The following is a 26,080-nucleotide window of genomic DNA, read 5'->3' as shown; positions in this document are numbered from 1 at the left end:
CGAAGGAAATGAAAAAGGAAGTCACACGCGATGTCACTGTAAATGACACCGGCTCCGAAGTCGCTCCCGAAAACGTCCCGTAAGCACTTTGTAAAGGGAAAGTAAATCAGGCCAGTGTCGTCCATGAGCGTTTAGACTCGACATGCAGCCTGGAAACTGCAGTGCAGCTGAACACACGCTCACGACTTTCAGACCAGCGTGAACACTTACAGCGGGGGGGAAATAAGTATTGAACGCGTCGTCATTTACTTCAGTTAATATATTTCCAGTGAGGTTATTCACGTGAAATTTTCACCAGACGTCAGTATTAACTCAAGAAATCCGCACACATAAAGAATTCACGATATTAAAGTCCGTACATAAAGTTATGTGGAATACAGTGGAATGACACGGGGAAATAAGTATTGAACACGCTAAGAAAAAGCAGTTCTTTAAAGCAAGGTAATCAAGGAAGCAAGTGAAATCCGTAAGTAATTACACCCCCTATCTGTGCAGATTAATATCAGCTGGGTTAGTAAACTGATGGTCTATAAAAAGGCTTTTCGTTACCAAGGGGTCACACAAGAAACATCTCATGATGGGTAAAAGCACAGAGCTCTCCCAAGACCTTCACAACCTTATTGTAGTGAAACATATCGATGGAATCGCATACAGACGTATTTCCAAACTTCTGAATCCTCCAGTAAGCACCATTGGGGCCGTTATCCACAAGTGGAAGCAACATCACTCTGTCATCAACTGGCCACGCACAGGAGCTCCTCACAGGATTTCTGACCAGGGAGTCAGAAGAATAGTCAGAAGAGTAGCCCAAGACCCAAGGACCACTCGGAAAGCGCTCCAGAAACACTTGGAGGCAGCAGGTGCCATCATCACAGAGAAAACAATAGGCAATACACTCCATTGCTCACACTCACACCACAAGACTCCATTACTAAAGAAAAGGCATGTCGAAGCTCGTTTAAAGTTTGCTACAACTCATTTGGGCAAGACTATGAAATACTGGGAGAGTGTAGTCTGGTCAGACGAGAGCAAAATGGAACTTTTTGTCTGTCATACTACACACCATGTTTGGAGAAGAAATGGCACTGCACATCACCCTAAAAACACTACACCGACAGTGAAGTTTGGAGGTGAAGCATCATGGTGTGGGGCTGTTTTTCATCACATGGTACTGGCAGACTTCATATAACTGAAGGAACGATGAATGGAGCCCTTTACCGGGAGATTCTTGAGAAGAATCTGCTGCCATCCACCAGGATGATGAAGATGAGACGTGGGTGGAGCTTCCAGCAGGACAACGATCCAAAGCATACAGCAAAGGAAACTCTCAACTGGTTTCAGAGAAAAAAAATCAAGGTGTTAATAATAATAATAATAACGTAATAATATTGTCATTTTAATTTAGAAATATTTCCAGTTCCGTATCCCATCAGGACACGGTTACTGTTCCCGTGGTCATTTCCACACGGTGTAGTTTATAAATCATTTCTTTCTGCACGGTTAATATTAATAGTCTCGTCGCAACATTAACGTTAGTCAATAAGACAAAAATGCGAAGGCGGAGAATTGAAGCAATCAAACAATAACATTTTATTAAAACTCAATACGCATAAGCTGTAATCGCTATCGCGTTAGAAAGGAAGTGTAGGTTTTCATTAGTACAAGACGCTACAGGTAGAAATCATCATGTTGGTCGCTTGTTGTTGTTTTTCTTGGTTTTTTTTTTTTTGGATAAATTACATCTGTACCCGTCATTTCTTAAACTGTACTAATATAAAATACGAAAATTCAACTCATGACAGCACATTATCTGAAACGTTGACTGTGTTAAGCTCCGCCCACTTCCCATCTCATGTCATAAATCCTTCATCCTTTATGCACCTTATAAATCACACTAACTGCAGAGGAAATACATTCATCCATATTGTAGCTATTTTTTTAAAGTCATTGTAAAAAAAAATATATATATATAAAAATATTTTATATATAAAAACTTAGGATAAAAAAAATATCAGTTTGTAGATGACGTGTGTTCGTGAAATTCCACACATTCGTTCCTCTAATTATTCAGAATCTTATTACAGAGGTTCTTCTCCTATATTTTATTTATTAATAAATTAAAATCTTCCTTAATTAAACAATGAAGAAAAGAGGGCGCACGGTGGCTTAGTGGTTAGCACGTTCGCCTCACACCTCCAGTGTCGTGGCCCTGTGTGTGCGGAGTTTGCGTGTTCTCCCCGTGCTGCGGGGGTTTCCTCCGGTTTCCTCCCCCAGTCCAAAGACATGCATGGTAGGTTGATTGGCGTGTCTAAAGTGTCCATAGTGTATGAATGGGTGTGTGAGTGTGTGTGTGATTGTGCCCTGCGATGGATTGGCACGCTGTCCAGGGTGTACCCCGCCTCGTGCCCGATGCTCCCTGGGATAGTCTCCAGGTTCCCCGTGACCCTGAAAAGGATTAAGCGGTATAGAAGATGGATGCATGGATGACCTTGTTCACCTGATATAAGGAATAAAACTCATTGAAATGAACAAAAGATGAAGGTGGACATCATAGAAAAGGCGTCGGAAGGAAGATGATGAAGGGAAAACCACTGAAAGAGGAAAAAGGAGGAGGAGGAGTTTGAGGAGTATCCGTTCACCTCCAGCACACAGAAATCATTTTTTCCCATCAGTCATAATCAGTAAACGTGTCTTTCTTTTTTTTCAGCTTAGAACTAAAATATGAACTGGTTTAGGAAGTGTGTGTGTGTGTGTGTGTGTGTGTGTGTGTGGCTGTGGTGTTTTAGATGCACAATTAAATTAAATGTCACACACACACACACACACACACACACACACACACAGCCCCTGCATGGCTTGCTCCAGCTCCACTGATTTTGTCAGGCAGAACTGCACTGTGTGTGTGTGTGTGTGTGTGTGTGTGTGTGTGTGTGTGTTCCAAATCCATATCATGAGCATTTACAAACATGCATACAGTGGGATGGGCCATATAAACACACACACACACACACACACACACACACACACACGTTCAAGTCTATATCGGGGACTACATGCTGGATCCTCCAATGTGGGGACCTGTATTTCTAAAAGGTATAGGAGCAAACCAAAGACAGATTTGTGTTTCAGGTGAAGCTGTAAAAACAGACACACACACACACACACACACACACACACAGAGTACTTAATTAATATTAACCTGCCGTTAGAACACAGAAAATGAATCGACACCGTCTGACCAATCAGATTACAGGATGTTCTCTTCTTGTTCATGACTTTTTTTTTTATTATCAATATTTTAATAATGAATTTCGTTTCGATTAATTATCAGCATGGAGTTAACATTCGTTTACACACAATTGATGGACTTATTTTCAGCCCTCGATGAAGTGAACTTTATTTACAGCTACAGATGTTTTGTTAAACGTGTTACTGTGTTAGCGTTGCTAATGGTGCGTTCATTAAAGCTGAAGTGAATGCTGAACGAACCTCAGCGTGTAACACAAAAAAGCCTCCCTTATTTACTCTTATAAAGAGAAATATTACCTCAGTGTGCCTGTATTCGACCGCTTTCACTTTCGCGTGAGCTATCCTGACGGGACGTCTCGGCCATTTTAATAGAAATACATCATTCTCATCGCTAACGCAAGCAGAAGCTAATTTACGGCGTGTTTCTAATATTAGGGTGTCATATAAGAATAATGGGCACCATGCAGACTAAGCACATTGCGTGTGTGTGTGTGTGTGTGTGATCGTTGGGATTAATAATCGTTTGCCCAGTTTAATTGATGATCCTGCAAGACAAGTCATCGGATTAGCATGGCTCTGTCCTGCACGTCAGCACATTGAGAGCGGCGGGATGCTGATTAAGTGCGCATGCTAATTTCCTTTCGGTATACTGTGGGGGAGGAACGAGAGCAGAGCTCCGAGACAACGCTCTATCAATAAGAAAGTGTGTGTGCGTCCTTAAACATCCTCAACCTGACTAAAACAGCGCCATAACCCTGCGGTGACATACAGTATATACTGTTCACGTAACACATTACACAAGGCTCGCTGTATTCCTCGGCGATCCTGATCGGTCAGAAGGTTTCTAAATCGTTTCTATAGCGACAGCTCGGTCAGAGGAACTCGTACGTACCGCGGACGCTCCACATGAACGGATTTTTAAAAAAAAAAAAAAAAAACGTGTGTAAACGCTGATTACTGTAAGTTTAGTTTTACATGAATGGAAGGAGTCTCCAGTGCCGGCGTGTTGTAACAGTCAGAGGTAAAGCTGTAACGTCTTCGCTAACTTCCAGAGAGAGAGAGAGAGAGAGAGGGAGAAAAGCGAGGCTGGTAAAAAAGCTGCTATAACGTACGTGTGAACGAACGTCACGGATTTATTTATTTATTTTTTTAATCGTTAAACACTTAAAAGTCGTTAGACTCAAACAAACCGCATACAGAACGTCAAAAATAAAGTTACAAATAAAACCGCTAACGTATGTAACCGTTCGCGAGCCACAGCAACCATAACAAGCTACGTACGTTTGTAGGCCAAGTCGGCCGCCGTTTTATTCGAGTTGAGAACACATGACGTCATTTCCAGTGAGCGGACATAGTGAGCGTCGATGCGCCCTGGTTTTTGCGGTGCATTGTGGGATTTAACGTTACAGTGCGCTGGAAGGATTTTGAGGTCGAGACGGCTCTTAAAATGGCCGCCTCGCTGATCGGTGCCCTGACTACTGAACCAGGGAGCTGATCGAGACGCTCCCTCGTTCCTTCCATACAAGACATCCGACTTTCAGGAAACTGAAGCCGTTGTGTCGTGCTTAAGTTTATGAAAAAACAGTTTCTTTATTCAGAAACGACGAGAAGCTGACTGTATTTAGCTGCAGACGACCATTTAACAGCTAGCTAGAAAGCTAAACACAAACTACACGATTAAATGAATCGTACAGGGGGTCGAGGTGTAATAGAGCTCCCTCGTCTAGCCGAGTGCTGCGTGTCACGGGGATCTGCAGTATCCTAAAAATAAAATAAAAACGTAAATGTGGTAAAATGCGTCTCTGCTGCTTCGCTAGTTTCCCCTCAGGGTCTGCGCTAGCACAGCTGACCTTGACCCAAATCAAATCTGTGACCTTCCTGCTAATCACACACCTCAAAACCTCCATGAAGATCATCCCTATTTCTCGCGTCCTCTCTAATCTGTCGACGGGGAAAAGGGCTTCAAATCCCCTCCATATTCCTCAGTCATTAGTAAAGGACACGGGTAAGAGGTCTAATTTCGACAGGGTTAGCATTAGCCTCGGTTACGAGTGACAGGATAAAGACTGCATAAAGAAGTACAGCGCTTCCGCCGTTCGCGCTTGTGAAACACGTCGAGCTCTGTCTCTCCTATATATCTCCTCTGTCCGTCTTCCTTCCTTCCATTTCGTTTCTTTATCCTTTCAGCGCACGCCTCGTTCTCCTTTCTTTTTTATTCTGCCACACTTAACAGCACCCCTGAGTCTCATTTATCACTCCGACTTTCTAAACTCTGCCTCAGTCCTCGGACTGGCTGTGTGAGAACGGTGCCAAGCACACTTCTGCACTTTTTTTTTTGCTTTCTTTTAAAAAAGAAATAGCGGAGAGAGAGAGAGCGAGAGAGAGAGAGAGAGAGAGGGCGAGAGAGAGAGAGAGAGAGAGGGCGAGAGAGAGAGAGACGAAGAAGGAAAAACAGCTCAGGTCTCAGGTGTGTGAATCTCATAAGGTGAGCAGCTCACTCAGGTATACAGGAAGCGAGACGGAGTGTGTGTGTTGGGGGGGTAGGGGGCATTAAAAAGTAATGAGGGCGGTACAGTGGTGCAGCGAGACCCTATTAGAGATCTTAATCTCTAAAACAAACCCGATACTGCGTCCGGCGATCTCGTCTCTCGTGAACGGGAGTTAACGTTAACAGAATGGGAGTTAACGAAGCAGGAGGAAACTAGAGAACCCCGGATGAAACCCGTGGACACGTGGAGGACGTGTGAACCGAACCAGGAACCCTGGAGCTGTACCAACGTACCACCTTATATTCAATTCTGAACTCTCCTAAATGCATTTACAGTAAACTCTCACCATTTATAGTTTTACCAACACGTCCGAGTTGACTGTTAGCAACCGAGCAAGCTCATCAGACACAATAGGAAGTCCGTTAAATGGTCTAATCCAGCCTCGTGACTGATCAGACCTGATCCAGCACCTTCTATTGTATATGGGAGGAATTTGAGCCACAAGTCCATGGTTGGAGACACTGTGTTTCAGACAAAGTGTGTTGTTCCATGTTGTAGCATCTAGTGGGTTAGGGGTGAGGGGTGAGGGGTTAGGTGTAGGGTTATAGGAGGATTTGGATAAGGTCCAGCTCTACGTCCTGGACTTCTGGTTCTGCAGTCTCGATTTAGACTTACAGCCAAAGCGGTTGTGCTACCGGTCAACAATGCAAATGCCTGTCAGCGAAATTGAACTCGACAGGAATAACCTCACAGTAACGTATGATACTTAAAGGACGGTTCTCTGGTTCCCTGAGCTGGAAAAGTAAAAGCAGACACGTTTGAGATTGAGAGACAGAGAGAGAGCGAGAGCGAGAGAGAGAGAGAGAGGAGGAAGACAAAACGGCGTCGAATTAAAATGCCGTTCATCAGCTTGAGTGAAAGCTCATTTGGTTTTCCCTGTAAGGAGCCTGAAGAAGTGTAGAAGAAGCAGCAGGAAGCGATCAGGACACGCCCGCATACTAGCACATCATTATGGATGGCACGTATTTCCGCACGACGTTACTACTACTACCGTGTAGAAACCCTGCTAAAGTTCCAGTTAAATAGATCGTACGGATTCGGGACGCTCTCCTACGTGCGTTTAGAAGTTTATTTACATGCTGACAGGGCACTGATCGCCTCTATAACATGACATTTTTCCCCATTCTCTCTCTCTGTCTGTCGCTCTGTCTGTGACGAGACATTCAGGCATTATCAGCGTGATTGATGGTCTCTCTGTCTCGCTCTCTAGGTGCTGTGAGAGCGTCCAGCATCTTCCCCATCCTCAGCGTGATCCTGCTCTTCATGGGAGGCCTGTGTATAGCTGCCAGCGAGTTCTACAAGTCCCGCCACAACATCATCCTCAGCTCCGGGATCCTCTTCGTCTCGGCAGGTAACGAGACACATGGTGGGGGGAGGGGTTGGGTGGGGTGGGTGGGGGGGCGGGGCGGTGTACCCCAAGAGAGGACATACACCGATCAGCCACGACATTTGATTCAAAACTAACAGGTGAAGTGAATCAGGCAGCAAGTGAACAGTCAGTTCTTGAAGTCGATGTGTTGGAAGCAGGAAAAATGGGCAAGCGTAAATGTCTGAGCGACTTTAACGAGGGCCACATTGTGATGGCCGGACGACTGGGTCAGAGCATCTCCAAAACAGCACGTGTGCGTGTGCGTCGCTTACCTGGGGAAGACATGGGACCAGGGTGCACTCAGGGAGTACCTCGACACGTAACATCCGCCTACCTAAACATCGTTACAGACCGAGTACACGCCTTCATGGTAACGGTGTCCCCTAATCACAGCGGCCTCTTGCAGCAGGATAACGCTCCCTGAGACACTGCGAAAATGGTTCAGGAACGGTTTGAGGAACACGACGAAGAGTTCAATGTGTCGACTCGGCCTCCAAATTCCCCAGATCTCAATCCCATCGAGCGTCTGTACGACGTCCTGGACAAACGAGTCCGATCCACGGAGGCCCGACCTCGCATCTTACACGACTTCAAGGATCTGCTGCTAACGTCTTGGTGCCAGAAACCACAGCACACCTTCGGAGGTCTCGTGGAGTCCAGGCCTCGACGGGTCGCCGTTTATGACCTACACAATATTAGGCAGGTGGTTTTAATGTTATGGCTGATCGGTGTATCCATGCACTTTAGGAACCTTAAATTCCCTTATTAGTACACTGTATTGTTTTTAGTGCAAAATCAATTGTTGCTTTAGAAGCACATTTGCTAGTCAGTCAGGCAGTTGTACGGAATAAAAACACTCCGTGTCGTGCTGTTAGAGGAAAGTAATCAACCACGGCGTGGTGTGTTGAAGCGGAGTCACTGGGAGTTGATTATTTTCCGATAACTGCACGTCCTGAGGTGTTTATTTCTCTTAGACCACAGCAGTTTGTCAACACTGACCATTTTTACTTATTAAAGAACGTCGCGTTTTCCATTACGTCGACGGTACAAGACAGTTCCTGTTCTCATCACTGGCCGTCGAGACGCCGTCCGAAAAATACTAAATAATCGTCTCCTTTACAGGAAACGTCACCAGATCAACATTTTATACACGTTTATTTTTTTTTCTTCTTCTTCTTCTTTGTTAAATAACAGCACGTTTTTAATTAATTTATTATTAGACTCGGATTATGTGGAGCAAGTCCCCGTGAGCGGGCGGTTGCTATGGAAACAAGAACGTGTTAGAACAAGCGCATTAATATTAACCAGGCGTTAGAACACAGAAAACGAATCGACACGGTCTGACCAATCGGATTACAGGATTCAACAGCACTGCGGTATGATATGGAATAAGGCTTCTGCACGTCCGGACGTGTGCTTAAAACTTTTACACCACGTTCGTACTTTAAATCAGACCGCGGTCTTAGTCCAACCTGAGCAAAAACGATCGATAAGAGGAAAACGACACCGTTAATAATTACGAAAAGTAAATATCATGATACTGTACATGATGAGACGCAAGAATATTCAGCTCACGCTCTTTTCCTGCCTCTGATCCTGTTGCTAGGCTAAAAAGAGGCCGTTTGGGATTCGCACTCTAAAAATACGATGTCCCTGACACACTTTCCCAATGATCTATCATTTCGGTTTGACTCTACCACAGACAGGTGTGTGACGGAACGCAGCATTGTGTAGGTCACGATTACCTCAGGTCACTCCCGGATAAGACAGAAGGCTGGTTTTACATGTTTTCACACGCTAACACAAACACACTGTAGCCTACATACACTCACACACACACACGCACACACACACACACACACACACACACATCATTACTCATGAAACTGATGAAGCGAATTTTTTTTCCATACACGTGTTCAAGTCAAAGTGATATTTCTCTCCGAGATGCTAGCATGACCCACGGTGAACGAAAGCTAGGAGCGATAATCTGATTAGCTTAAAACTAGCTGTTGGGTTTCGCTTGTTAGAAGGATTTTAGAGTCACAAACTACTTTAAAATATAGTTAAAGGCTTAAAATCGCATTCTTAGAACTCAGTAGTGGTTATCGGTTATCATTAGCATTATTAGCAAAACTAAACAGCTCTTGCTAGCTTTTGTGATTAGCAAGCTTAGCCTTGGGGGGGGGGGGGGAAACAAGTATGGCGTCCTTACTGAGTCTCAACATTTCTAGAAAGGAATATTACAAATTTACGGAATTCTTTCACGAGGGAAAAGCTGGAATAATAAATAAATAAAGCATGAGGTGATTTGAAGGTCCTGCTAGCTTACAGTTGTTATTAGCAAGGGTCAGGAATATAGGCCTACAGTATGAGTTGAGCTCGCTGAGTTTGTTCTAAGTGTCGTGTGTAACTCTGTGTCTCCGACAGGTCTCAGTAATATCATCGGCATGATCGTGTACATATCGGCGAACGCAGGCGACCCCACCAAGAGCGACTCGAAGAAGAACAGCTACTCGTACGGCTGGAGCTTCTACTTCGGCGCGCTGTCCTTCATCATGGCCGAGATGGTGGGAGTCCTGGCTGTGCACATGTTCATCGACCGGCACCGGGAGCTGAGATCAGGCGTGAGGGCCGCCGATTACCTGCACAGTTCAGCCATTACACGGATCCCCAGCTATCGCTACCGCTACCGACGCCGCTCACGCTCGAATTCTCAGTCGCGCTCCTCGTCGCGCTCGACGGAGCATTCGCAGTCACGTGAAGCCTCCCCGGTCGGTCTGAAAGGCTTCGGCACCCTGCCCTCCACCGAGATCTCCATGTACGCGCTAAAGGGGGGCCACGGCACCCCCACGGCCACCTACAACTCGGACAGGGACTTCCTCCAGGTCCACAACTGCATCCAGAAGGAGCCGAAGGACTCGGCTCACGGAAACTCAGCCAACCGACGCACCACGCCCGTATGAGGACCCCTATCCCCGGTGAAATAAACACGACAAGGGGCAGAAAGTTCGGGGCCCTGAAGTTTTACCTGCTCAAATTTCATGTCTCATGATTAGGAAGAGCTGGGCGGAGTTCTTGTTCTTTTCCACAGTATGTCACGTTTGCATGATTCCCCCCCTGACCCCCCCCCCCGCCATTTTATCTTAGATTAAAAACCAGCTCGGGTGTGTGAATTTAGGTGTGTTATTGAACACGCTGGCGCTGAATTTTATTACCGTTCCTAACACGCCCTCGTCGACGTTCCCTTAGAAGAGTGGCCACTTGCAGTGACATTTTCAAGAGGAAAACACTCGACCTTGGCGTTGAAACAATCTCCGAGGCAATTATCTTTTTTTTCTTCTCTCTTTTTTTTTTTTTTTGACCTATGAGTCATAATGGCTTGCTATTTCGCTAGTAACACAGTAGCAGTTTCGTTGGCTGTCAGTGCAGGTGAAGAACTTTTAGTAATCCCAGTTTGATCTTACAGATGGTGTTCATTTTTAAAAAAATTAGAACTTTAAACGCAGCATCGTCCACCATTTCCTGGGAAAGCTCCTGAAATCTACTCCGGTGATGATCCCCTCATCTAACGATCCTCACGTGACAGTCCGTACGGGATCCGTCGAGTTTGTTTGTGATCGTCGCGTCCAAAAAAATGCTCGATTTTGCTGCGTTTTTTCTTCTTCTTCTCTTTCTTTCTTTTCTTCAAAAATTCGTGACGCGATTTGCAGAGTTTTTTTTTCTTTCTTTCTTTCTTTTTGCGGAAAACTAGTCGAATTGGCGAGATCGCAATCGAAATCGTTCCGCGCGGTCTTTCGCAGCGATGTCTGTCGGTAAATGAGACCTTTCAGCTGTCCTCACGTTCCACGCACGTGAATCGAAGAGGGCTTTGGTCGGACGCACGTCGTGACGACGTCACGTGCCGCGTCTCAAATCCCCGAATCGGCGGAAGACTTGCTGTAATTTTTTTAGAATCGTAAGCTACTCCGAATATTACGGGGTTTGTGTGATTTTGCGTTCATTTCCGCGACGGGACCGACTTTCGCTTATAAAATATTGTACTAGGTCTTAAGGGGAAAAAAAAAAAAAACGGGAAAGGAAGTCGATAAGGGCGTGTTAAAGTGTGGTATTGAAACAAGGCCCAGGGTAAAAACAACAGCTTGTACTTTCTTTTCAACTCGTACGTATTGATTTGATCAGTCGCGATATCGTTTGCTTTTTATTTATTTATTTATTTACTTACTTACTTACTTACATAAAAACTGTGAAACACCGCAGTAGGGATTTCGGTAAGGAATAGCCCAGACTGCAAACAAAGCGATACATTATATACATATATATATATATAATGTATTAATTTTCTAACTTATTTAAAGACTTTTCTGAAGTGCAAAAAAAGTAACAAAAAACGGACAAGAAGCGCAAAACTGGCGGGTCGATGAGAAACCGGAAGCGATGTGAACAGAAAGTAAAAGCGAAAAAAAAAACAAAAAAAAAACATAAAAACAAAAACAACAACAACAACAAAAAAAAGATTTTCCACCACAAAAGCTGCTGGAACAAAGAGACACTTTTGACTTTCCACGAAAAAATCTATTCTTTTAAAAACGAACCTTCTCATCTTTTGCTCCGTCCCTGTCCGCTTTCTTTTTCTTTTTTTTTTTTTTTTTTCCCCTCCTCCCTGTCGCCTTCAGCAGGACAGAGTTAAAGGCAGACGCTGAAGGGGAAAGGTCAGAGGTCAACTGAGGGACTCCAGGATCCACTGCCAAGATGGAGGATGGAAGAAAAAAAAAAAAAAAAAAAAGCGAGGAGGAGAGGGCGAGGAAAAAAAAGACGAGGATGCCGGACACTTAATAAATCCTTGCGGGGAAGAAAAAAAAAAAAAAAAAGACGAAAAAAAAGCAAGTGACGTAACGAACAGCGAAAACGTTACAAGACGTGAAGCTAAAGTAACTAATACAGAAATTAAATGCATGCTATAAATTTACAGAAAATCTGCTCTTGAGACATTTTAAAGGATAACAATAATCATAACGGGGGGGAAAGCAATGCTAAAAACATTGATGTGTACTTTTCTTTTCTTTCTTTTTTTTAAAATCCAACTCATTATACAGCTTTTGGTAACAAATCGACCTACAACAATCTCTGAGGGGGTTTTTTTTTGTTGTTGTTCGTTCTTTCTAAGTAAATGTTTCTAAGTAAATTTCATTTTGGAAATCACACAGCCTTAGCCATGCTTTCTTTTTCTTTTTTTTCTCTCTTTTCCTTTTCTTTCAAATAAATTTCAGTGTGTTGTTTCAAATGAACTCTAAAAAGGTGCCAAAAACAGAATGATCCTCGACTTGGATGCATCGAGTTCTGACGAATAAAAGACGAACCCCAGGGGGAACCAAGCCGCCGTTTCTGTGTGGGTTTTTTTTTTTTTTTGCACGCATCGTGACCTCTGACCTTTTTTGGATTCCAGCAGAATCGTTGTCCTGAACTCGAAACTCATCGGCGACGCTATAATATGTTTTTTGAATTGACTAGAAACACAATCCTTCAATCTTCAGTGAATCATCCACTCGCATCTGTCCATCAATCTCTCATCTTTCCTTCATTTGCATGTCTCTTGTATCATTTTAAAGACACACATCAACGCCATCCATCCATCCATCTCTCTCTCTCTCTCTCTCTCTGTCTCTCTCTTGCTTTTTTTCCCTACAGTGCCTCATTACAATAAAACCATTAAAAACGCGACACAGTTTAAACAGAGGAAATCAATCATCAGGTAATAGCCACTCGTTTTCCCTCGATCAAGATTACTGACTGATTAATGTCTTGCTTTTCTCGTTTAAATTACTCGGCGTCGTTCGGTCCGCGGCCTGCGGATTGAAATTAGAGCCGCTACGATTTCAATTCCCTCTTCCCAGCAGGCAGGTGATCTTTCGACATCTTTCATTTTCATTGCGACAGCCGCTGTACTTTTTAATCTATTACCGGAGATCTATCAAACCTCCATTACTCATTTCAGCTTTCAAATGGACGGAAACAGGAACCGTGGAATATGAGATATTTCCTGGATGTACGACATATAAATAACGAGGAAAAACAGGATATTAAGCATCTCAGCGCTATTAAAAATCACTCTTTAACTAGCAGATATTTACAGGACGAGGTTCCGCAACTTGTACGGTGAAGTGAAATTTTATACAATTCCCAGATGTTAAATTGCTGGCATTGAACACGTAATGCATACTACTTGGCTGTGCATGGAGGCATGGACGCATTTAAATAAGTTTACAGAATTTTCCACGATTTTGCACAATAGGCCTCGTTTATGAACGAGTTAGTAAAGTTGCGTGTAAAGATTTTCTTGGCCAAACTGCACTATTCATTCCCACCAGATTTACAGACGTTTCACTGATATTCTTCTCGGTTACAGTGGTGCTCGAACGTTTACACAGATATGACCTAAACCATCGTCCTGGACCAGATGCAGCAAAACCTTGACACTACCACCACCATGTTTCACAGCTGGGATTAAAGCTTCTTAAGCTGGAACGCAGTGTTGTCCTTTCTCCAAAACATAACGCTCGTCATTTAAACCAAAAAGCACGAGTTTAGGTCTCATTTGACCATTATTCGTGTTCTCGTTGTCTACTTTTCGGACGTGTTAAAATCTGATGACGTTTGAGGTCATATTTAGGCAGAAATATACTGTAGACTATCGGAAAGGCTTCGCGAACTTTCAAGTGTATGCATAAGCTGATACACGCCACTGATCATCCACGAATAACCAAACACGGTGAGGACTGAGCTGATTGATTTACAGTTAGCCACGCCCACAAAGCTCCATTTTAAAAAGGCAATGAGAGCTGTAAACAGCAAAACGGTGAAAGAGCGCCACTGACGCTCCCTCCTTACGTAGGGCGCCATTACTTTTGTCCTCGTTAAATAGCCACTCTTATTCGTCGGGTCTGTTTTTGGAATCGCCCTCTTTCCTTAAAGCCGTTAATGTGAAACGGCGACGTTCGTTAAATCGCGCGTCGTTCTGAAATGAATCGTTGATCGGAACTCGACAGCGTAATCCGTGTATAAAATCGCAACAACTCCCCAACCATTTATATCATTTAAAGCGGATCGACTGTCACGATATCGACTCGCTTTACACGTCAACTCGGGAACGAAACGCCGGATACGAACGCCTTTCCGGAATTCCTTCGCAACTGAACGAGTCGCGAATAAAATCGGTTCGTTTCCCGTCTCTTAAACTGATCCCGCACAAAATGTCGACTCTCTCCGAACCAAAATGACAAGCACATGAACACGTGTGAACTGTTTTCTACAGCTAGCTAACTAGCTAAATGAGCTAGCTATAGTGTTACAGCGATCACAGTCCTTGCAGAGGCTAAACATTTATTAAAAAAATAAATAAATAAATAAATAAATAAATAAATAATAAGCTAGCTGACTAGCTTTACTAGCAATAAAATAAGACTCGGTCAGTGAGACTCAGTAGCTAAACTTGCGCAACCTAAATAGCTAGCTAGGTCACACTAGCTTGCTATTAGATAGCTAGGTATGGTAGTAAGACATCCGAGTTTGCTAGCAGCTCTATAAAATAAGGTATTTAAACAAAGCTAGCTAGCGTTATACAGAGGTGCTAGCGTTGCGCTAAGCAAGGTATTGAGTTAGCAGGTGGTGCACTGTGGAGCTAATACATAACATTTCCTACAGAACGTAGCAGAGGGTTCACTTGGAAAAGGGTGTCTTTTTTAGAGATGATGTCACGGGGATCACCACGGTCACTACGCTGTCTCGCACTCTCAGTTCTGTTGTAGTGATCAAACATATCCTGTGTTCCTCACTGCAGCACTGAGAGAGACAGTGTGTGTGTGTGTGTGTGTGTGTGTGTGTTTTGAACAGCATGTCCCCTTCTGCCTGGAATACTAAAGCCTCTCTCCCACAGCAGCAGCAGTAGCTGTGTGTGTGTGTGTGTGTGTGTGTGTATTTACAGATTACATAAGAGCACATCACACACGACCTGCATTTTTTTTTCGCCCTCCGCACACACACACACACACATAAGCAACACGTCTAGGTCATCTACAGTCACCTCTGAGAAACCAGGACATCATAAGACACGCGTTTGTTGTCTAGCTAGAAGGCAAGTTAGGGTAGGTTTTCGCACAGAAAGATGAAATATTACAAATCCAAATCAAATCTGAATCATATTACCATGCAAGTTACTTCTAATGTACAATTTCAGCTTTCAAAACTCTAGGCCACGCCCCCTAACGTGCGTCAGACGGCAGCAGAATCAACAAACGGGTGGTGTGATGCGGTCTGGAGCTCGTTTTCTCCTGAAGCGTTTTTTACTCCTCGGCAGGTTGCCAGCGCTGACCGTTTTTACGTATTAAAGAGCGACACGTCATACTTTTCCATCCGTTTACGTCTGTCGTGGAAACGTCTAATGGACAGAACTACCCCGCTCCTGTTCTCGCTTACGTTAGAGCAGCTACACGTCAGAGTCGTTCCCTCGCCGACCTCTCTTTTTATTTCTCTTGAATTTACGACGGGGAGAAAAAACAACAACAACAACAACAACTCGCAGCTTGTCACGTTAGCGAGAAAACCGCGAAGAAGCGTAAACTCCTCGGAGCACGTCTTACGGCGTCACCTCTGAGCGTTACACATCGCTGACACCGGAGACTCCTTCGATAAACGCTAGGAAAAAAAATGAACGCCGTTCATATGTGGAGCGGTCCCCGTCGACGAGCTGTTACTATAGAAACCGTAGCGTATTGTATCGCATGTAACGAGTGCATTAATAATGCATGACATTATGTGCATCTCGGGTACTAATAAAATGCCATCGAGTCGACCGAGCTAGCGGGGAAAAGGATGACAGATCACGGACGGTCACGGATAACGAGTTCCCAGGATCCTCAAGTCGGATAACTCTAACGATGAGAAGGAGAAGCGCTCGATCCTCAGCTTTAAGGCAAGCGTGTCCATGGGAACAAGCTCCAAGTCCATCACGGCACCGTGCAGCAGTTCCTCTAGTACTCGTTTGGTCCTATCTGAGGTCAGGTTTGAGATAAACATATCGAGTGAAGGGTTCGGTTTCATACCAGCACAGTAAGCAAAGTAAGATTCGCGTCTGACGCAGTCGTATCTGATCACATCGTACCCTCGATTTTTCCTTGATAAATCCTTAATAATACTCCCGACATATATTCTATTAGCGGTGCGCGCGCGCGTGTGATTGCTGCCAAGAGTACGTGATATTAGCCGAGAGGGAGGTCGATCCACTTTCAGCGTTCTTCATTACGCCACTACAATAGAAACGCTAAAGGAAGCACTTCTGCAGAGGACAAAGAGGCTTAATTAGCCGAGTTCTTCCCTCAGGGTTAGGTCATAAACATAAAAAGAAAACCAACAAGATAGCTCTCTTCCTTTCGTCAGTTTTCAAAAAAAAAGGAAGAGCGAAAGAAAGAAATCTCACATAGGTTTCTACTTAACCGCTTAATACTGGGTGTCGAGATGTACGGGACTGGAACGCTCCGTGCCGTGCTGTTATAGGAAATGAATCACCGGCGAGTCGGTGTGACGGAGCCGAGTTACTCTTACCACGCCGGAGTTATTGTCCACGACAGTAACGTCATGTCTCGGAGTCTCGACGTGTCCCATTCCTCATATACCACAGCGATATTTCAACGATTACAGCGTTTGTATTGAAAGAATACAGGTCATACTTTTATCCATTTACAGTTACGTTTTTATGTCGTGGGGCGTCTATGAATCGAGTTCGCTCCTGTTCTCACTTATGTTACGGCAGCTGTAAAACCGTCCTCGCCTCACCTGGCAAACAGACAAAACTAAACGGCGTGAACTCGTCCGTCCGGGAAGATGTCGGACGACGTAGAGTGACGGCTTGACCTCTGTTGTTACAAAGCGCCGGCGCTGGAGACTCCTTACTCAGACGGTCATGAAAGACTAACTTTACTTTGGCTTTGACTGAGATTGGATTGGATTAGTCCTTGACGTTAATCGTAGGAGAAAACTGCTTCGGTCTGAGCTTTTCCGCGCTATTTTCGTGTCACAGTGGCGTCACGTAGTACTTCGATGACGCGTCGGTGTCTCACGAGACTGCGTGCTCTTGTCCTATGAGAAGACGCTGCGTCTTAATTATTCGTGACATCACGTGGTGCTTTCCTATGACAGTTCCTCGCCTGCCACGCCCACTCCCCTCCCTTCTTCTCACAGCCATCCACGCCCATTTAAGTTGCGTCTTTTCGACACGATTGCGAGGTTGACTTGAGCTGAAAGACATTCATATCGTATAAACCTGTGATTTGCCGTCAGAGCTGCTGCCATAGAGGATGGACAGAGCATCAACACCTTCTGACCAATCAGAATCGAGAACCCAAGAGCGCCATGGACTGAACGCTAGTCTCATATTCCGGTATGATGGCTAGTGATGCTTCGTGGGGAAATCCAAGAATAATAGATCGACTGTTTTTAGTATCTTCGTATAATATCGAATACCTCCGAGAGCAAAAAGTCCACGCGTTGTCTGGTTCAGTTTGTTAGCAAAAACCAAGCAAACTTCAGACCCTGAGCATGTCTGGACTGATTGATTACATCTCAGCTAAAGGGAACATCGTGTATATAAAATGTCCGGCCAAAGCGTTCCTTTCATTAACAGTTAGCTTCACCCGTACATAGTACGTAACGCTAATGTAGACATTAAGTCAAGCGGTGCTGTAAAATATAACTCCCGTTTGAACTGAGGGAAGGGTTCGGTACGTCCTGATCCGGAGAGCGTGTCAACACTTTCCCCAAGGCCAGACGACTTCAAAGACTGAAGCCGGGCCTCTTTACAATCATCTCTCTCATCCTGCGGTGTTACCTCGTGAGAGTACAATGCTAATTAGAACGTGTTCGGGGTACGGTATCGACTGTACGCCCGAAGGCCTCCGCTCGAAGCGAGTCCGACGCTGACCTGCTGCCTGACGTGCATCGTGACGCTCGTCCGGCCTCGGGTCAGACCGGACGATCAATTGACAATCAATGGACAATCAATGGACAATTCCATAGTCCAGTTTAGGAAAAGGTTTATTCGGTAGCAAATTGCTCATTGGGATTCTCAGCAGCATCCGAAATCCTAGAGGACCTGGATTAAAGTTTGAAGATGGTACTGGTACTTGAGTTCATACCTTATAGTTTCTAGAGCTGAACAACAGCTTCTTCACAGGGACTAATCTAAGACTAACAAGCTTGTTATTTCGCAAAGAAAACCATATAGTGATGTTTTCGGTTGCGCCGTTTTTCGAACCTTTATGGAAGGAGTCTCCAGTGTCTACAAGTGCGATGGTTATGGTTGATAAATAACGCCGTAAGCGCGTGCCCTCGTTCGTTCAGGGGGTCAGAACGGTTTTCTCGTCAAGAGTTCCATACGGTGATTCGGACTACCGAACACACCAAGCTCTGTGATGCAGAACGGGCGCGGAATTGGGGTAATGTTACACAGGGGAAGCGTATGACGTCGCCGATGACTCTCGGTCAGATCTTGGCGTGAATCAGCAGTTCTGATGCTTGAGGCGAGCCATGGGCTGTCACGCAAAGAAAAGAAAAGGAAAAAAAAAAGCTTGTAATGGCGTCGGCATTGCCCAAAGCTCAACAGTAAACTCGTTAAAAGCTGTTAAAAACGTCCTCGGCTAAAAACGGCTACAGAGTTGAGACAGGAGGCAAAGCCACACCTGAGGGGGACAGAGTCGAAGCCGGAACTTTGGGACGTATGAGAGGAGCGGCCCAAGCTACGGCTAGAACAGAACCCAGAACGGTGGTTCCCTGCTGTTGTTCTTCGCTGAGCTTTGAGTCGATCCCTGATGTTACTTCTTTACGTGTGCCAGTACGGGAACGTCTGAACTTCTGGACCCTTAAAGCAGGGGTCTTCAATCTTATCCGCAAAGGGCCGGTGTGGCTGCAGGCTTCCGTTCCAGCCAAATACGAGGCACAATGGATAGTTGATCGGAGTCCAAGGTGAACCGATTAAACAAGTGGAATGAGCCACACCGGCCCTTCATCGATAAGCTTGAAGAGCTTTCCAAGGACTTCAGTTTGAGCTAAAGAAGCTAAAGATGTAGCTCAACAGACCAGCGAGTTTAAATCCCAACACTCGGTAGGAGTCATTTTATAAATTTCTCGCTTTCGCTCTGGATAAAAGCGCCTACGGTTAACAGTCTGTATGGAGTTGGTGTCCTGAGGTGAACTGGCATCCTTTCCGTCCAGGACACATTCCCACCTCACTTCCAGCGTTCCGTGGATAGACTCAACATCCAGTGCGATCCTGAACAGGATTAAACACTTACGATATTAAACAAAATTAGAAGACAGGCTTTACCCTACGTTTCTACTTTAAGTTGGCTTAATTACAGTTCCAAAGACTGTAGGGAAAGTTTTATAATGGTGAACGCCAACAAAAGGTGCACGATCAGACTCCACCTGGTGAAGGCTTTTAGAATTGCAGAAATTTCATATTGGCATCACATTGTTTACTACCACAGTGCTCCATATTTGAAGATGAGAAGAATTAAAGTAAAAAAATATATAGACAAGCACTTAGACGCGTGTCTGAACGCTTGGCACAGAGAAGTGGGCGGAGCTTCTGGACAGTGTTGATGTACGGCTTCCGCTTTGCGTAGCATCTGCGGATGCAGCGGCGAACGGTGTCGACCGACAAAGCTTTAACAAAGTATTCCCGAGCCCATGTCCGGATCTCCATTACAGACGCAGGTGGTTTTCAGTCTAGCCCTTTACGCACCGAGATTTGACCGGATTCTTTGAATATTTTAATTATATCGTGCGCTGTAGAAGGTGAAATGCCCAAAATCCACCCGATTTGTCTTTGGGGAATGTTCTTCTAAAAGTGTTGGATTATTCTCTGACGCACCTGTTGGGAGATCGCCGAGCCTCGACCCGTCCTCGCTCTTGAAGGACTAGACCATTTTTGGAGGCTCCTTATACACTATGATTAGACGATCGCCTCACGTTTCTCATCACTATTAGTCCCAACTTATTTTGGTACGCGTTGCATCAATTTCAAAATAAACGTTCACCTTCCAAAAAAAGATGCAGTCGATTAGATAGATCAGACAATTTGTCTCTATACTTTTTTTTTGTTAAATATAAAGTTAAAGAACTTTTACAAAATCAGTTCTTATTAACATTTTCCATACTGTCCAAACTTCCAGAATCATAGATGTATATAAATATAAAATCTACACCGCCTCTTCAGTTTTGTAAAACTCCTATTCAGAGACTGTATCAGGGTGAAGCAAATAAATAAAATAAAAATCATACATTAAACAGTTACAAAAGTAAAAATGTGGTTTATTGTTCTCATCTGCTACCTTACACCTTTCGGGACACTCGTTTGCATTAAACGCAATATTGAACCTTTTTTCCTTTTGACTGGATACCTGTACTCCCTTTATTAAAGGACGCACCAAATACATGGGACCGGTTATCTATTAACCAAGTATAATCAAATGAGTGCCTTAAATTCCACACGCCAAAGAAGAAAACGTACAAGAACCCATGCGCCCTGTTCTCCATACTACAGGGTGTCCCAAAATTCTTTTGTACAGGAAACACATTTGCCATTATATACACACACAGCACTGACACCCAGACATGGTGCTGGCATACATAAAGGGAGCGTGTATGGAGAATTTAGGGACACACTGTAACTCCTGACCATCAGGGCAAGGCTTGGCTATTTTGTGTTAAACAGCTAAAAATAAATAATAAAAAAACCAGTGGTGGCACAGAGGTTAAAGGTTCTGGGTTACTGATCAGAAGGTCAAGCCCCACCACTGCCGAGCTACCACTGTCGGGCCCTTGGGCAAGGCCCTTAACCCTCAAGTATAAGTGAGATACATGCAAGTCGCTCTGGATAAGGGCGTCTGCCAAATGCCATAAAAGTAAAAACCAACTTCATGCGGTGCAAGTTAAGAATAATAAGACATGAAAAAATGTTTTTGTTCCTTTTTATTATTAAACATCTCTGCAGTGCTACACGACACTTCATGAATCCACACACAGAGCAGGGCAGCATATCGCTCAGGCCGACTCCTCCTTGGCGATGCGGTCTTTCTTGAGCGGACCCTGTAGGAAAGGAGGAAAATAACCGGTTAAGTCATGTTCAACATGCCGAGCTAAATGCATTTCCTAGCCTCCAGAGCAATCCGTTTCTAGTTTAATGAATACGTACACAACTGCAGTAATAGTTGTATTAAATCTGAATAAATCTGTCGTCAGTGAGTGAACAGGGAGTTATGCACAGACGAGCCGCACTCCCCTGCCTTACCGAACGTTCCTCTAGCACTGGAATGGAACCCGGATTTCAGACTGCAGAACTGAAACAGGTTACGAACAGTGCACGGCTTCGGCACAAACCGCCACCCGGGAGAAAAACTCACCATGAAGGCCTTCTTCTCGTCCACGGTCTGGAAACGTCCGTGACCGAATTTGGACGTGGTGTCGATGAACTTCAGGTCGATCCTCTCCAGAGCGCGACGGCTCGTCTGCACCAGCAGGGACTTGCGCAGGGTCAGCACCCTCTTCTTGGTTCCAACGACACACCCCTTCAGCATCAGGAAGTCGTTGGTCACCTCGCCATAGTGGACGAAACCACCCTAGAGAGAGAGAGAGAGAGAGAGAAAATTCAGCACCTTATATAAGGAACACAAACAATATTTATTCCTACAGCTTCATTAATGACACATTAGCACCCCCTAGTGGAGTAATAGAGTTCAGCATTTGCTTCCTGGTGCTCTGCAGGGATTATTTCCTAAAATGTACTAGATGTACAATATAGGGCTGTGCGATTAATCAAATCTATTTCAGTTCCTATTAAGGCCTCTGATGATGGGGGAAAAAAAATGAGAACGATTGTACAGCACTCCCATTCTTATATATATATATATATATATATATATATTTTAACAACCCCTCCCTAAAAGGCCAACCTTGCTGTATGCCAGGCTGTGGGATTTTTAGTTCAGCTCGAGACAAGATGACAGAGCCTTTGGTACACAAGATAAGACCATTTCAGCGGTATGGAAACAATTTGGTTTCAAGGAGTCCGACGTGGAACAAAAAGAAATGAGGTTTGGCATCACTGGAAAGCTCATGTCTCCTAGAGTCATGACAGCGGGTGTAAATACACTCATTTCCTTTCTAGAGGTCACCAATAGTGAGACACTACAGGCTGATCTAAACCAGGAGACAAAACATCATTGGCGAAGGAAGTTTAAAGTGATGTCTGGCAATGCGATAGGGAAAGTACACGTAGAGGCATAGTGATCCAATTTATTTTTACATTATTTAATTATATATATATATATATATAAAAAATGCATTTACTTTTGTTTTATGTATTTTTCAGTTGAATTATACTCAAGAAAATCCACTGTTGAGTTTAATAAGTTAAATAAACACGCGTCTCTAAAAATCAATGAGTAACCGTGAACAATATTAACCAAAATAATCGTGATCGATTTTTTTTTTTTGCAATAATCAAGCAGCCCTAGCACAATATTGTGATTTAAACTCAATCCCATGCCATCTAGGAGAGCTCGAATTCGCTCGACTTTACCACCACATACTAATCTCTTTAATAAATCTAATCTAGAGCATAATCTCCAATCTCACCAGAGGGTTGATGCTCTTGTTGGACAGATCGTAATCGGTGGAGGCGTTGTTCTTGATCACTTTGCCGTCCTTGGTGTGGTAGCCCTGTCCAATCTTGTAGATCTAGAAGCAGGAAAGAAGACACGGGACTTGTTTCAGCACGTCTCTATTGTTATTGGGATCGATATTTTTCGTAGCAGAGCAGTAAAGATCGAGATGTTTACCTTCTTGTTGACCTCCGTGCGGTGATGGTAGCCCTTCTGACCGGCACGTGCCACGCTGAAGGCCACACGGGCAGGATGCCAGGCTCCGATACACGCCACCTTGCGCAGACCGCGATGGGTCTTACGGGGCAGCTTCTTCGTGTGCCAACGGCTGGTCACGCCTACAAACGAAGAACGGTTGATGACGTTTATACGAGAAACGTAAAACGCTCCTTCAGCTTCAACGCGAATAGTAATATGGTGTGCTGTCAGAAGGAAGGCAGCATGGAAAAGTTTCCTCATGCCTTTCGGACGCCATGCCTGGCGCTAGATCCGTGTTCTCATCACCACACAACCACCTGGATTCACACGATTAAGAGTAAATCACTCACCCTTGTAGCCATGACCCTTGGTGACACCAATGACGTCGATCATCTCGTCCTGGCTGAACACATTGTTGATGGGAACAGCCTGTTCCAGTTTCTCCCGGGCCCAGTCCACCTTCTCGGAGATGGTGCCACCGTTCAGCTGGATCTCCATCAGATGGGACTTCTTCTGCCTCAGGGGCAGCAGGCGCATCTGAAAAGGGGAGGAGGGGCACGTTAACACCTTTCGAGATTAAGTGTTCCCATCCAGGTTTAATTAAATTCGGATTCAACATTTAACGAAGCAAGTCACATGAGCACTCACCTGCGTGTGCGCGATGATGCGAATGACCTTGCAGTACTTCTTCATAGACGTAAAGTCCTTCTCCAGCTGTTTCTTGCCCTCATCATCCTGCCACTTCTTGCTGTACTTGGTGAAAGCCTTCTTCTTGGATTTGTACCTGAAAGCGCGCCACAAGAACACGCAGAGAAGCACATGGTTGGCACACAGTCCCTTCATAACCCCCACAGGGCCAGAGGAAGGAGGCTGGGCAGAGCCGGTAGCCCGTGCAGTGCGTAGCGGGGCAACTGACGGCTCGAGCGGTGCTTTCGGCTCATGGCTCGGCTTCTAAGGAGCTCTTTCCGCCGGCCAGAGGAGCCTGTAGCTCATCAGGGCACGAGGCGCCTGAGCGGAGCTGCGACACGCCGGACACATTAGACTGACTCGTAAAGCTCCGACAACACACATGGACTAACTACTACACTCACATATATACACACGCACATTTCTCCAAAGGGGACTCACCAGTTTTTGTAGAAGCGGCGTCTGCACTCATCGCTGATGTGCTCGGCAAAGACGGTCTTGAAGGACCGCAGACCACGGGGAGTCTCGACGTATCCCACAATTCCTACGACCATCATGGGAGGGGTCTCGACAATGGTGACCGCTTCTACCACTTCCTTTTTGTTCACCTCTGGAAGAGATTCGAAATGGTCAGAACCCGACTCCGCCTTTTGAACAGCAGAAGCACGATTTCTAAAACGACCAGGCTCAGTACTCGACATTCAGCAAGGGCTCGAGGCCCAAATATGTCCGCCCGTCGAGAGTCTCATCACAGCCGCCTCTTATTCAACAAACAAGACGAGACAAGGGGAAAAAAGAGGAAAAAAAAGAGGGAGGGGTAGAACGTGCACTCACTAGAGCCGGGTCTGTCGACTTCACGGACAATGTGGGTCATGCCAGCTTTGTAGCCCAGGAAAGCCGTGAGGTGGACGGGTTTGGTTGGGTCATCTTTGGGGAAGCTCTTCACCTTACCACGGTGCCTGCGGCTCCTCTTGCGAGGTAGGAAGCCCAGAGACCCGTGGCGGGGAGCCGAAAACTTACGGTGAGACTGAAAAAGAAAAAAAGAATTGCTACAGTTAAGTTTATCCAAACAAAAACAGTTCAATTAACTCCATTACAGCCATTAAACGCAGTACACTATTCACCAAAAAAGCCTCTGCATTAGTTTGTTTGCTATATTAGATAGACATCTAATCTAAATATACACAAGAACAGAGTTCTTGACTCATTTATACACCTACAGTGAGGAAGTTCCAACTTTTTGAGCAATAAACACAATCTCAGGATGAGTGCGCGCACATGGCCGTGTTCAAATCTAGCTTCAGCTAGCACACTCAACCACGTTATAGACTTGACTTATAAAAAAAACGTGTTTACACGTTGGGGGTCATTTTAGGTCACTATTTACTTAAGCAACTCCATAAGAAGGTAACTTAAATTTCATGCACATTATTAGATATCCAGTTTATCTTAAAATATGCCTCGTTAAGGACAAACTCCAAACGGCTCTTTATTTAAGACGTAGTACACTAGGCAGGGTGTAAAGCAACACACACATGACTCTAAATGAAGTGCACTAATACGCAGAGGCGGAAGGGATTTGGGATGCGGCCTACAATACGTCTTTTTCTTGTTTTTTTTTTTTGACTAATTTTGCTTTTACGCAGATTAACGCTGAGACGTTGCCAAACAAAATACGAAAACGCGCCACATTTAAGATAGGTTCGTGAAAAATAAGAACAAAGTTTTATTAAACGACCACGCTTAGCGAGCAGCCGCCATTTTAGATCAGCACGCAGCCACACTACCAGACCACGAGCTACACAATATATTATTAATACGTTAATTTAACGCTGTAATATTCGTCTTATATAAAAACTAATATAAGAAGAAAGGGGTGGGGGGAGCTGGTAAGGATTTAATTAAGATTGCCTGAGCCGCGATAAAAGACAAAGCTCACCATCTCGTCTCTGGTCCGATTGAAAGAGAACGCGCTGAGCGACGGCCCATGGTTTTATAGTGGGACGTAACCGCGCACGAGCGGTCGTACGCAGAGCTGGATACGTCATTACCGGAAGCTTTGGTCTATTCCTGGAAAAATAAGAATTGTAAATGAATGTATATATTTACTTTAATTCGTGCGGATTAACTTCTGTATATTTACAAAAAAATGTTTTCTTAAAAAAGAAGAAGAAATACGTGAGAGATTTTATGTTGCGCATACTCTCGAGAACAACATGAAAGTCGTTTGGACGAATCAAATGCCGCTGCCTCATCCGGGTATTCTTGCTGTGCTGCTGTCTGTGGCGAGATAGTTACCTAGTTTAGCAATGTAA

The 26,080-nt window shown here is 44.6% G+C and overlaps 2 protein-coding genes and 2 non-coding genes across 4 annotated transcripts in view; 1 reads left to right on the top strand and 3 right to left on the bottom strand.

The window, feature by feature from the left end:
* The window catches only part of LOC128603437 (voltage-dependent calcium channel gamma-2 subunit-like), a 57,503-nt gene extending 47,221 nt beyond the window's left edge, over positions 1-10,282 (top strand). The window contains exons 3-4 of the mRNA XM_053617868.1: positions 7,009-7,149; positions 9,598-10,282. Of these exons, the coding sequence (XP_053473843.1) occupies positions 7,009-7,149; positions 9,598-10,133 (677 nt within the window). The 3' untranslated portion in view covers positions 10,134-10,282. The remainder of the gene's footprint in view (positions 1-7,008; positions 7,150-9,597) is intronic.
* A 10,892-nt stretch (positions 10,283-21,174) lies between these two features.
* rpl3 (ribosomal protein L3) lies at positions 21,175-25,841 on the bottom strand. Its single transcript, XM_053617805.1, has 9 exons — positions 25,705-25,841; positions 24,600-24,792; positions 24,207-24,375; positions 23,727-23,862; positions 23,429-23,615; positions 23,058-23,218; positions 22,855-22,956; positions 21,621-21,836; positions 21,175-21,306 (listed from the first exon to the last, which is right to left on the bottom strand). The coding sequence occupies exons 1-9, from the start codon at positions 25,705-25,707 to the stop codon at positions 21,262-21,264; spliced, it is 1,212 nt and encodes a 403-aa protein (XP_053473780.1). The 5' UTR covers positions 25,708-25,841; the 3' UTR covers positions 21,175-21,261.
* Positions 21,448-21,582, bottom strand: LOC128604583 (small nucleolar RNA SNORA54). The gene has a single exon (XR_008385206.1). It is a non-coding gene; the product is annotated as a small nucleolar RNA SNORA54 (small nucleolar RNA).
* Positions 23,299-23,390, bottom strand: LOC128604595 (small nucleolar RNA U83B). Its single transcript, XR_008385215.1, has one exon. It is a non-coding gene; the product is annotated as a small nucleolar RNA U83B (small nucleolar RNA).
* Positions 25,842-26,080: the final 239 nt, after the last annotated feature.

The sequence above is a fragment of the Ictalurus furcatus genome, chromosome 2 (genome assembly GCF_023375685.1).
Source record: "Ictalurus furcatus strain D&B chromosome 2, Billie_1.0, whole genome shotgun sequence".
NCBI lineage: Eukaryota > Metazoa > Chordata > Actinopteri > Siluriformes > Ictaluridae > Ictalurus > Ictalurus furcatus.
Note: the sequence above shows the minus strand (reverse complement) of the source record. Positions and strands in the feature narration are given on the sequence as shown.

Coding starts and splice junctions, on each gene's coding strand:
- rpl3 (XM_053617805.1), bottom strand. Junction 23,863..24,206: donor CGCCGCTTCTACAAAAACTG/GTGAGTCCCCTT, acceptor GCGCGCTTTCAG/GTACAAATCCAAGAAGAAGG. Junction 23,616..23,726: donor GCATCATCGCGCACACGCAG/GTGAGTGCTCAT, acceptor TCCCCTTTTCAG/ATGCGCCTGCTGCCCCTGAG.